Below are 13,716 nucleotides of genomic sequence, written 5' to 3'. Positions count from 1 at the left end.
AACGAATATAGGTATATTTTCAGTTTCTGGTACTAAAGATACCTACAGCTGAAGAGATGGTCCAGTGCTTTTTGACTAAAATATTTTGCTTTTGTGGATTACCACATGCAGTAATTTCAAGCAGAGGCCCCCAATGTATATCCTATATTTGAAGGTGTAGGTTAAGCATTAAGTTGATTTTATTTATCTGGTTATAGTCCCCAATATGCTAGCAACAACAGAGAATCAACCAGAGACTCAAGCAATATTTGCAATGTTTCTGTAAAGCAACTCGAGACAACAGGGCTTCCTAACAATTGCAGAACAATCCTACAACAGCACAACTCATAGGTTTACTAAAGTTTCACTGTGCTTTTGTATGCAAGGTTTGCATTGATCTTTTCATCTACTCTTCAAGTTGATCCTTTGATTCCTGCCTCAACTTAAAACTTGTCAGTTGACGAGCTATAGACCATTTGTTTCAAAGCATTTACATCATTCAAACTTCTGATGAGGAAGTACACTGAACCAAAATACACATCTGCTCTTTATCCTGGAAAGAAGGTGTGGCTCTCTGCATGTTTTCTCTCAGGTTATTCCCTACCAGGTAAATTTCGACCATGATTATTTGGCCTATTTGTAATATCTCATCAAATCAACGCAGTGGCCGGTTGGTTAGGGTTCCCCGGTTCTTGGAAAATTCATAATGCTTTTTTATTCCTCTCCGCTAAAGTCATATGGTCCAAACCATTAATCATCAACTAATCATCACAGGGGGTGGTTTTACCATATCGGATATAGAACTCTACCATCTAAGTGCCCAGCAGCACTTTGTGCACTTCTGGCTGCACACTCCTAAATACTCAGCCCACCTCCTTGTGGAAAAGGATGCGGCATACCCAGCTCCCCTGCAAGTGGTCAAGTAGCTCAACGTGAAAGTATAAAATAAATCCAGTTTACTGCACAGTCCAGGCTGGGGAATGGCTCAAATAAAAATCTCACTAACATTAATATACACACCTATAACCCACTACAGTCACACCCATTATTTGACTTGATTTCAGAGGACAAAGCTCATTCTCAGCATGCAAAATGAACATCAAATCATTGGGCGATCTATATGAAGATAATGCATTCACCATCTGTTGGACTTTTTTGCTTATGCAGGGTCATGCCCAATCTTTTTGCTCCCTGCCTCCTATTTTTTCTGACCTGTTGCTGTTGGCTTTTGAACTATGAGCACTTTACCACTGCTAACCAGTGCTAAAGTGCATATGCTCTCTGTGTAAAATTGTATGTAATTGGTTTATCCATGATTGTCATATTTGATTTACTAGTAAGTCCCTAGTAAAGTGCACTAGAGGTGCCAGGGCCTGTAACTCAAATGCTACTAGTGGGCCTGCAGCACTGGTTGTGCCACCCACACGAGTTGCTCTGTAACCATGTCTCAGACCTGCCATTGCAGTGTCTGCAGCTTTAACTGTAAATTCGACTTGGCAAGTGTACCCACTTGCCAGGCCTAAACCTTCCCTTTTTTTTACATGTAAGGCACCCCTAAGGTAGGCCCTAGGTAGCCCCAAGGGCAGGGTGCAGTGTATGGTTAAGGTAGGACATATAGTAATGTGTTTTATATGTCCTGACAGTGAAATATTGCTAAATTCGTTTTTCACTGTTGCAAGGCCTGTCCCTCTCATAGGTTAACATGGGGGCTACCTTTAAATCTGATTAAAGTGTAGATTCCCTTTGGGAGCGGATGGACATGTGGAGTTTGGGGTCTCTGAGCTCACAATTTAAAAATACATCTTTTAGTAAAGTTGATTTTAAGATTGTGCGTTTGAAAATGCCACTTTTAGAAAGTGAGCATTTTCTTGCTTATACCATTTCTGTGACTCTGCCTGTTTGTGGATTCTCTGTCTGGGTCAGTTTGACAGTTGGGCTGATTGCACCTCACACTAGACAGTGACACAAAGGGAGCTGCATATCCTGATGGGCCATCTGTGCTAGGAGGGAGCACAATGCAGTCTCCAACCCACTGGTGAGTCTCTGGGGCCTGGCCTGGGCAAGGCAGGATTTCACATGCAAAGGAGACTTTACTTTGAAGTAGGCCTACTTCAAAGGAGAAATTGGGTATAAGAAGGGCACCCAAAACCACAGACTTTAGAAACACTTCTGGAACCAAGAGGAACCTCTGCCTGGAAAAGAACTGAATAGCTGAGGAAGAAGAGCTGCCCTGCCTGTGACTGTGCTTTGTGGAGCTATCCTGCAGTTGCTGCTTCTGCCAGAGTAAGAGGGCAAAGACTGGACTTTGTGTGCCTTCCATCTTGAGAAGAAATCTCCAAGGGCTTGATATAGAGCTTGCCTCCTGTTGTTTGAAGTCTCAGGGACAGCAAAGACTTCTCTCTGCCAGCACCTGGAGTCTCTGGAGAGACTCCTACTCTGCCCTGTGGTGCCCATCCAGTTCCTGGGACCCTGAAAGGAGAAGCTGGCAGCCTAAAGACAAGAAAATCCACGCACAGAGCACCGTGCGGGGAAAAGGTTGACGCGAATCCGATCTGCGGCTGAAAAAACGACGCGCCACCAGCACCGCAGCTGAGAAACGACGCTCGCAGGAAACTCAACCGAAGAATCAACGCACGGAGCAGGAGAAACAATGCGCAGCATCGCTGACGGAGGCTGGGAGATCACAACCTGTGCGGCGGGATTTTCGGATCATCGTGCGGCTGGATTTTCGACTCACTTACCGCCATGCGGAGTAATTATTTACGCACACCCGCCCGTGCAGGGTTATTTTTGACCTGCACCAGGTACTTTTTCACTCTAGCAGCGCTAGTGTGTGTTTAAAACTAGTTAAAGACTCTTTTTGCATTTTTATTGATAACTTGACTTGTGTATAGTGGATTTTTGTCATTTTGGTCTTGTTTTGTTTAGAGAAATATTTCCTATTTTTCTAAACTGGTGTTGTGTCATTTTGTAGTTTTTTCATTAAGTTACTGTGTGTGTTGGTACAAATACTTTATACCGAGCACTCTGAAGTTAAGCCTACTGCTCTGCCAAGCTACCAAGGGGGTAAGCAGGGGTTAGCTGAGGGTGATTCTCTTTTACCCTGACTAGAGTGAGGGTCCTTGCTTGAACAGGGGGTAACCTGACTGTCAACCAAAGACCCCATTTCTAACACCATCCTAGACTCATTTAGTGCATGGACTACAGTAGCACCTGTAGACACCTTGGTGTACAATAGAGGCAGGTTTGCATGTAAAAGAGTCTGAATTCCGCCTTGATCCAAAAGCGTTTTAAACCACTTGAAACGCTGGTTAAGGCACAGAGCCCTCTGATACTCATCTCTTCCAAATATAAAGATACACAAGGGGTGATACTAACACAAACGTGTATAGCTAGAGCTGGCTGGGATGCTGATTTAGAAGCTCCACTTACCAATAAGTTATGGATATATGTGCTCAGATGGGTGAACTCTTGACACGTATTAGGTTTATTTAATTCACTACAGATACATACAAAGAATCTACTATTCACAATCTGAAGGCTGACTCGAGATGGAGAAATGAGGGAAGGAAGTAGTAAATGTTTTGCATTTCACATGGGGATACAGAAGAATTCAGGAATTTTGGGTGGAGGCGTGGAATATTCTCCAAAAAGTAATTGACACCCCCATTCCAGTATCACTGCTTATTGCGCTCCTTAGATGGATGCAGAGGGTCCTCTATACCAACTGTAAATTCACAGTAGTGCACGTTTTCCAAGACTGGTGGTGTGACACTGGGGCTGTGGCCATGCTCCCACTACTCAACACTTGGTTCACTGCAGCCAGCAGACAGAACTCCATATTGAACTACTTTTTGTTACTTCATGTCCTAAAGACACTTTGGCCTGATTTTGTTACAAAGTGTACAGACTCATAATGATCAGGTGTTAACAACTGCATAATGGTATCATTGGATGTAAACTAATAGTTACAAAATGTAGGAAGACGGGGTATATTATATATTTGGATATGGTGACTGTTTGAGATCAATACATTTCAGATTAATAAAGACTGGGTTACACTGGAAAAAGAATGATCAACTTCTCTCTGAACATCCAGCAGTAATGGTATAAGAACAATCTGAGTATCAGGTTCAAGTAATGTGTGACTCTCGGAAGATTACATTTGTTGATCCACTGGAATGGAAACTCTCCGGGTTGCACGTTTTTTGGGAAGATGCTCCTTTGGTTCATGCCCATATGTTGGTACATCACTTTTAAAGAGGACACCTGGATAAGCGCACCCTTACAGAGGCTTCCATACTGAAAGCAGCCTCTTCTGAACAGCAGTTGGATTTTATTTCCTTGAATTTACTCGGTGGAGGTTCCTGGCTCGACATACAGAGCTATTCCTGAAAGCGTGGTTTCCTTTAGCAGTCGTTTTTTTCTTTGGTTAATGATTTTACTACTTTATGCACCTTTATTTTGATTTGTTTTTATATTGCAGTCAATATTGCCAGAAAGGGAGCTTCCTGGGGAAGGCTGGAGCATCTGAGCTCCAGTCTTTTTTTTTAAATTTGACCATTGTAACTGAAGAGCACTTTCATTTGAGCACTCCAGTTAATTTTCTGCAGCCTGACCCCCTGGTAATGGTGCCTTACTTCTACGTGGCTGCTACATGTCCGTTCCAGTGGCACGCTTCAGGCACCTCTGTCTGCAGCAGGGCAGAGCTCAGGACCCAAAACCCTAGTGCAGTCTTTATCCCAATACAGCCTCAAATCAACTATTCTACTGAGGCTCTTCTCCCGTTAACATCCTATGGTACACCCTTTCCTTTAGGACTTTTCTACCCAACAAACTGGAAGGTATCTTATCCTGCAAATCCTGGCCACCTTTCCAGGCTCCACCTCCTCTAATCAGCCGTCCTTTTCAACCTGTCTTTATCTACCCACTGCAAGCTCAATTGTATATTACTTAACATCTGCTCCCTCCCCAAACACCATGAGGAACTCTGATTTAATAGAAGCATCATGTTGCTTTCCTTACAGAAATATAATTGTGTAATATTAATGCCCCAGACATCTCTAATGCAGTACCCCCAGTTCACTCTATATGAAAGCATGTCCACCAAGGAAGGATCAATTATGGCTTAGCCTTCATTTAGCGCTCCTTGCTAAAATGCGCTTAAGTTGAGTGCTTGATGGCTCCTTTTTATCAAAGTCTCCTGTTTACCTTCTCATTTTACACACACACTTTGTTATCAAGCACTCTATTTCACTGTCCACCAGGCTTAAAGCCACAGTTTGCCACATCTAACTGGAATTCCAAGCCCCATATGCTCTTGAATTCTCTAATTTCATTGTTATTGGTGACTTACATTTTCAAGTTGATAATCCCCATGATACTGCTGCTGCCACACTCATTGAGGCTTTGGATTTACTCAGCCTCAGTCCCCTAATTTTTTCCTCCATTCACTCAGCAGGACATACGCTTGACTTTGTTTTTTCTAATCCTTTTAACTTTTTTCCACAAATTTCCTGTCCTCTTATGTGGGCTGACCACTCTGCGATCCCCTTTTGCTACCACTACTGGAACAACCATAGCCTAACATGTTTTCTTTTTAAACATTTATTAGTTGAAAATGCACAGCCACTTTTACGGTTTTTACTGCAAATATTTCTCCATATCCATCTGGAGAACCATGAGGAGTATAACATTTTTATCAACTACCTTCGCACACACAAAAGCTTTTAATTGGGGTACAGACCTCTTCTCACATCTGTATCAGCAGCTTACGGCGTGCCCTCATACATCTTCTGTTGCATCCATATTTTCTCCCCTTTTGTAGGGTATCCCCCCCCTAACACATATGTACTTTACCGACACCAGTACATGTCCCCTTTCCACTTTTCTAGTGTGGGAGTGATTGCTGCACTCACTGCCTGGTTTTGTTTGTTCAGACCCTAAGGCCTAATGTATAAAATATTATCTGGAGTCTCTGCATGGTCATATCCTTACTTTTATCCAATAGGAACAGTTGTGCGCTAGGCTCCTCTGAAAGCTCCGTGAGGCTAGTCTGGCAGTCCCCATCCCCCTATCATAAGAGCACCAAACGTGAGCATTTCCATAGCAAATGTATTACGCTGCATTGCTGTCCAAATCTAAATTAGCTGTCTGTTGCTGCCTCTGTTATCTTAGGGAGGCGTTTCCTGGTGAAGTACGACCTATACAGTAATCCCAGCCACTCCACCCTAAATCTCATCCTGATTGACACCTCTTGCGGTGAACCTCTCCCATTCTCCATCTTGTAGTTCGCCTACATCCCTTTACTACTTTTCTTTCAATTTCACTAATGGGTCAGGAATATTATTTATTATTATTATTATGATTAGATTGTTTTTTATGGGAGTGGCTCAGTTAGTATTCTATGTTCTAAATGGGTGAAGTCTTATATTTATGTCTACATTGGGATGGGAGCTGCAAGTGTGTGTCTGAGTTGTCTGTATTTATATGCTTCTGCATCAACTAGATCGTATTCCCTCTTAAGCTACTCTGGTGTGACAGGTCTTTCCTCACCCCAGACATTCCCAACCTACTTATTCCTATTATGTCCATTTTTGGAACTCCTTTAGGCTGTCCATGTCACTCAGTGGTAGGCTGATGTCCCATAGTGCGATTCTTTCATTAGAGTCCCTCCCTTTTCAGATACCTAGGCCCTCATCATGAGTCTGGTGGTCCTGAGACACGGTGGTGGGTGGACCGCAGCAGTTGTGGTGGTCGGCCCACCATATTATGACCATGGCGGAGCCACCACAGTCGAAACGCCGCCACTGCCACTGCCACTACCAGGCTGCCGCCAGCCAGCAGCCTGGCGGTCTCAGCGTTTGTAATCCTGCCTTCCGCCAGCCTTTTCATGGCGGTTTACACCGACAGGAAAGGTTGGTGGAATGGGTGACTCGGGTGCCCCCTGGGCGCCTATGCACTGCCCATGCACAGCCACGTCGCGCATTCCACTGCCAGGAGCTTGCGTCAGTGTAAAGGCCCTGTTCACAGAAGGGCCGGTGGGTGGAAATGCTGTTTCTTAGGGATTGCTTATCCTACAGTGTAAAGGCCCACTAATTATCGCCACTATCTGAGAGGCCCAATAGTATTATAAATGTAAGGTAGGGCGATTCCCCCAACACAGAATATCACTAGGGATAATGGACACTCTTGTTGCATACCTCTCCCCATTATAAATGGAACATTATAAATGGAACTTGCATTATCCCATTAACCTTCACTCTGTCCGCCCATGCTAAGCAAGTCATCCAGATATGAATAGGCATAGATGGCTCGATGGCACAAGTCTGATGCCACCACCGTAGACATTTTGTAAAGACCTTTATAGGTGACTGAACCGGAAAGGGAAGTACAGTAAACTAATAATGTTTGACACTTTCCACCAATCTCAGCTACTGTGAAGTGCGCTCGATGCATTGGGATGGGAAATAAATATAGTTGAGTTTGAATCAGTCAGCCTATCCGGTGAGATTCCCGTATAAGGTTTAATTTTAACAGATCAATGGATGGTACACTTGGAATTTAGGTTTTACTTGCAGTTAGCTGGCTAAAATCTTTCTGGTATTGCAGACAGTTCCCAAGAACCTTTCTGAAATGAAGTGCAAATCATACCAGTGTTGATAGGTTTTGAAATTCCCAGGTACATATACAGACACTTTGGGAAAACACAAGGAAGCGAGGTAGAGAAACACAGCTGTGGAGAGGAAGAGAGGCAGAAATAGGGAGACAGAAAGATGAAAGAAAGACAAACCTGTTCACGAGAAAAAAAATGAAAAAAACTGACTGTGCTGATATAAGAGCAGCGATGTGCAACACTTTACTCCACCTTATGCATTCATCCACACAACCCAGTAGTATTAAATTGAATAACCTTGTTTATTGAATTACAGTAAGAGGAGGACAAAATGCTCCCCACAAACCTTTTCCATGTCCCTTCTGTTCAACATTGCACAAAGTCCCGGTTCAAGAGGTGGCAGCTTGTGCTGCTATCATACTTCTGCATCGCATTAAAAGGCACCTTTAAAAATGCAGATTTATCAGCTAAAAACAAGTCAAAGTAATGTGAATGTTCAAGAGAATCTTGACTTGGTAATCAGACAAGGTAAATCACTCCCATGCTCTTTGTCAGTGTATGGTGAGCTCATTTAGTTACAAAGCCTGGCTGATTCCACCTCAACCATGCTGACCTTTAGGTCTACTGCTTATAAAGAAATGAACTAGTTGAATAAGAGAAATATCCATGTGTCTCTACCAGTTGCTAAAGTTAACCATTTCCCAAATTGGTAGTCAATATGGGGTTGTTGCTGTGAGCCAGGGTTTGAGTGGCTCCCTTGATATTTCCCAATTTGAATACTGATTTTTGCAGCATCTTTAGAGTTGCTTGGGGTATCATTTGTCCTGAGGTGCCTTTTCATTATCGAGATATCACGTGTCCTTAGTTGCTCTGCCTCAATGCATGTGAGTCAGACAATACATAAAAACAATATTTTACAGATTTCCAGTTAAAAGATTTGATGCATAATGGGCACTATCTAAATGGTTACGCCCACAATGTATGGGTTTATGTAAACACATAGGTGTAAAAATAGTCTTTTAACACTGCAGCGGTGTCGTCTTGAAATCTTGGCCTTTTTTATTAATCTTTAAAGGGATGCACTTTGTTTGTTTAGATGATCCATCCTGATCCCCCAGCAAGATCACGGTATGGCCTCCGGCCAGGAGTACAGATGAGAGGTGAAGCAGTGGTTGCAGACACGCACAGCCTTAGAGTGTCCAAAATGTGGCAAAGGCACCATGTGTGCTGAGCATCTTGAGCAAAATATCTAGAACAGAAAAAGCCAAATATGCAAAAAGTTAGAAGGCCAAAGAAAACTAGGGGCCTAATTACTATCTTGGAGTATGGGGTTACTCCGTCACAAACCTGACAGATAATCCCGTCCGCAGTATTCCGATTCCATTATATCCTATGGAAATCGTAATATGGCAGACGGAATATCCTTCACATTTGTGATAGAGTATTCTATCCACCAAGATCGTAATCAGGCCCTAGGTCATGAACAGAAGTAATGTTCACTCTTTAATATCTATGAGGAAATGCACAGAGAACAACATGATGGTGCTAAAGTTATTAACTTGTAACTGTAGGTCCGTTATTTATATAGAAAGCATGATTCTGAATATCTGACATCAAGAAACGATTCTGCCCTATTTAGTGAATTTGCTTAATTCACTGATTGATGAGAAATTAAGGTTCCAGTTGTCCATTAACTTTTCAAATATATTCTTACAGACGTTTTGATTAGTGGTGAATTGTCATGCAGTACACACCAGAGAGCTAACCAGTCTGAAAGTTTACTCTGTTCATAATCGTCTAGTGCTGTGTATGCATGTGTGTCCAAATGTGCAGTCAGATTAAGTGGAGTGTACTATTGTGAGGGTGCACGCGGGTAAGGTTCTGAAAGTCCAGCATCTGTTGAATTCTGTTTGCATGGGCATGTCCAATTCTTTGCACAGGATATATATATATATAGATATATATATCTATATATATATTTACATATATATATATAGATATATATATCTATATATATATATATATATATATATATATATATATATATATATATATATATATATATATATATATATATATATATATATATATATAAAATATAGTTCTGTTCTCACTCAATGGGTGTTGGATTTGAGGGGGTACACGTACTAGTTTCCTAAGGAACCTTTTTTGAACCATGGGGAAGAGCAGTTTTCAGCACTCTGGCAGGGGAGTTCATGTGTTTCTTGAATTAGGTGCTGTGTGGATTCTTTTACAGATGAATGTACAGGAAAACATTATTTGTAGGGCATACACACGGCTGAGTGCTATACATTCATGCTGCTTAGATCGGTGATGTCCTGTGTGCTGAAAATTATATACATATGGAAGTGTCTGAATACTTCGCAGACGTGGACTTATGTGGCGTGGTAGCTGGACATACATATCTGGAACCTATAAAGATGTGTGACTGTGACAGTGTGATTTGTTTGTATTCTAGACCCGAGAGCAATTCAAACATGCAAGTGTGTGAATGTTGTATGGATGTGCATTTGTTTTATTTTTCTGTTGCTGGCTCAGCCAGCAGGGAGGGGTGGGGCAGGGACACAGGAGGTGAGAGGGGAAAGAAGGAAAGAGTGCACTAAGGGCACACGTGTGTTTCGTCGGCCGTCTCAGGCCAGCCAAACACACATGAGCAATTAGATTTCTCCAGCCCGGCTATGTTTAACAGCCGAGCTGGGGAAACTGCACAGACCCCAGGGCTGTGTCTGAGTGGCAGTCCGAGCCGCTCAGATCAATCCTGGTGCTGCTTTCATGCTAGGTTTAGCATGAAAGAAGCACCAAGATTGCTGGGGAGCCTGTGCTGGTGTTTCAGTGAATGTTGGGACACCACATGAAAAGAACAGGAGCGAGGCGGCAGGAGACAGCGGGAGATGGCGGTAAGGTATCCATACAGCTCTTCGGGTTATCCCTTTAGGGTCATAGCTCTCATATCAGTCAGTTGCGATGGCTCCTGTAAGTCAGCAAATTCCCAATCATTAGGCTCTGTGAAGCCCAGTAGTAGAATTTTGGGTTGGGTAAGGCTAAGCCCCCATCATATGTGGACCTCGCCGGGGATGCAGTGTGATTCTAAGGGTGTCCCCATCCCACAGCAATGTGTCACAATGTTAACTTTACAGAAAAATAACAAAGGGACTTCATAGAGCACATTTTGTAACATATACAACAACTTTGGCAGAAGGATAATTTTGTAAATCCCAGTGACAGAGGTGGATTTCTCCAGTGGGCAACATGCATTGTAATTTTCAAGGACCTCCTTTAGGTTGTTTCGCATGAAGACTGTGCGATCCCCAGTGATGTACAACCCCAGATACTTGAGTCCCTCCTTCTGCCACTGAAGGTGACCTCTCTCCAGGATACATGAGTGCCAGTGGGAATGCAATGGACTTGTGCCAGCTCATGCAGACTCCTGCATAATCGCCAAATATGTTAAGCATTTCCAACAGCCTGGTAATGGAGCGTTCTGGTTCTGTTACATAAAAAAGAAGGTCGGCGGCATGTAAGGAAATTATATCTTCCCAGTCTGTTTTCCATCTAACACCTTGTATCAGCTGCACTGAGTTTGCTGGATGTACTTCAGGAACTGGCCCAGCCATAAAACCTGCTTGTATCTTAGCATCAGAAAGCCCGGCAAGAACATCCACCAGTGCCAATGTCATTTCTGGGCCCCAAGTTGTCTCCTCAGTCGATTCTCCAGTGTCTGAGTTAGCATCTGAGGCACAGTCTAACCGCAGTATATCATAAGGGTTCTTGCCACAGTGCAGTCTCTGCCACCGCCTGTGCCCACTCGCTCTCTGGTAGGGTGACCACCAACTCCTCCGCCTTCTACATTCACCCACTGTCTGATCATTGACGGGAGTAGTCACTAATCCCTTGACATGGAAACACTTCCATACGTCCTCTGGGAGGAGGAAAAGTGGGAGGTTTCACTATCCAGAACACTAAGTTTCACTGGATATAACAGAGCATATTTCAGTTCTCAAGCTATTGCTTGACTTCAGTGTAGAAGTTATGGAGCTGTGGGACTTGAGCTGTGAAATCCGAATAGGCAGTGATAATGCTATCTTTAAAGCACCAAGGGCCCTCCGTCCTGAACAGCAGTAATATCAGATCTCTGTCTCTATAGTTAAGGAGCCGAGCAATGACAGGTCTCAGGCGGCTCCCGGAGGTGGAAGTCATTCTGGTATACAATGTGCTCATTCCAAAGAGAAGAATTATGGAACTCTGCTCTCCAGTACAGTAGACAGCAGGCAATTATCAAGGAAAAGTTCCATGCTCAGACCTTCACATTGTTAAGGGAAGCCCAGGAAGCAGACATTATTGCGCCTCGAGTGGCCCTCTCCGTCCTCGGCTCATCTGTGGAGGGAAGTTACCTCTGCTCTCATGTCTTTCTTTTGATTTTGGAGTTTAAGACGCGAGAGCTGCATAGAAGTCAGTGAGGACTCCGCGTCATTCACCTGCTCTGTCAGCTTCCGATGATCCGCTTAGAGCAGGCTCACATCCAAGGGTATGGCATCATTCTTATTTTCCAGCTATGTGTAAATGTTCAGTATGGCATGTAATACCTTTTCAAACTGGATGATTATGTAAGGTGGTCTACAGGTGGGCCAGTGCACTTAGGTTATGGTCATGGGTGCTAGCAGAGTGGTATCCCCACTCAGGCCTGAGACCAGGCTTTTGGTGGACTTGGGCTTCACCATCATGTCCCCGTTTGTGTGGAAAGTCATCAGAAGCTCCAAAATCCTCCACTAGTAACTCCTGCCCTCCTGAAGCCCCACCCCAAGTCATCCCACACAATTGCTTCCTGGCACTTTAGATGGGTGCCACTCAAATCCTTTGTGGGGTGCTGTGGCGTGTGAGCAGGTCCGCCTCAGTCCTGAGACATGGGGTTAGATGCCAGGCGTGCCAGGGGCGAAAGGGTCACAGCCACAGAATGTCAAGAGGAGCAACTGCAGCATGTTCTCATTAGGCTCCAAGTATACTCAATGTTGCAGTCTTGTTGTGTGCATGGGCCAGATATAGTACAATTAGAGGCTTACACTTCAAAGTCCACTGACTTAGCCTTCATGACGACAGGGCCCAGATGGCTTAACGGTGGCTCAACCTATGGTAGGGTGTCTCCATCCCACTGAGCCACCTCGATGCATCCCTCTCCCACTGAGGGGCCCCCTGACGTATCACAAGACAGAGCTGGGTCAGCAGCGACCCCCCCCCCCCCAACAAATCACCAGTCTCAGATGAAGACCAAACAATTTGAGCTGCAGGCTTTTGTTCTAAGCATGGGGTGTCCAGCTGGGCTGCACTTCCTCTGAGGCCCTAGGGCTGTTGGGGTCTGACAGTAAACTGTCCCCACCATTGGCCACCACCAAGAATGAGCCGCTCATGCTCCATGCAATTAGCCGGCTTCCCGTGGGCAGGCTGCAACAGAACACAGTAAGGGACTAGTCAGAAGGTAGGTGATGTTTCCAGGACACTACAGGTTTAACTATAGCATGGCGTCACCCCATCTGTGTCGTCTCGTGGCCAGCTATCAGGCATCAGGATATCAAAGTCGGGGGCTTTGGCAGCAGGGCAGTGCCAAGTCAGCAGAGGCCCAGTCAGCCCCTGGCACCAAGATCAAGCAGTGTTAATTGGCCTTCAGGCGGGTCCTCATACAGAGTGGTGCTCAGTGGGGGTCTGTATTCTTCTCGGCTTCAGGACCGCTGGCACCTTGAGCAAGACCTCTCCCCGCTTAACTCCTGCAAAATGGAGTCACTCTGGTTGTTCGCAGATGAAGGCCTAACTGAGGACAGGACGTAGCGATCCGCAGCGTCAGTCCAGATAAAGGGCAGTTGCTATATGGTATGACGATGTCCTCATCACTGCTCGACGGTATCACATTCAGGGCACTTCTTGCTTAGCCGCCAATCAGCACAGCTTCTTAGCCCAGCTTGGAGTATCGGGCCGTAGCCCAAGTCGCAGCCCGACCCGCGATTGTTCTGATGTTGTGGGAGATCAGAAGTCGGGCCCCTCCGCCTGATTGCGTCTTCGTAGAAGGAGTCTCTCATTCAGTTATGGGCATCCCAGGGTCGGATGCCTCGAAA

At 44.5% G+C, this 13,716-nt stretch overlaps 1 protein-coding gene across 2 annotated transcripts in view; it reads right to left on the bottom strand.

The window, feature by feature from the left end:
- Positions 1 to 7,877: 7,877 nt before the first annotated feature.
- LOC138304447 (uncharacterized) overlaps positions 7,878 to 13,716 on the bottom strand; it is a 123,883-nt gene continuing 118,044 nt past the window's right edge. For both annotated transcript variants that reach the window (XM_069244507.1, XM_069244506.1), the window contains one exon: positions 7,878 to 8,843. In XM_069244507.1, coding sequence (XP_069100608.1) covers positions 8,718 to 8,843 — 126 coding nt within the window. In that variant the 3' untranslated portion in view covers positions 7,878 to 8,717. The remainder of the gene's footprint in view (positions 8,844 to 13,716) is intronic.

Source organism: Pleurodeles waltl, chromosome 7 (assembly GCF_031143425.1).
Source record: "Pleurodeles waltl isolate 20211129_DDA chromosome 7, aPleWal1.hap1.20221129, whole genome shotgun sequence".
Taxonomy (NCBI): domain Eukaryota; kingdom Metazoa; phylum Chordata; class Amphibia; order Caudata; family Salamandridae; genus Pleurodeles; species Pleurodeles waltl.
The sequence above is the reverse complement of the archived record's forward strand: the minus strand, read 5'-3'. Positions and strand labels throughout refer to the sequence as shown.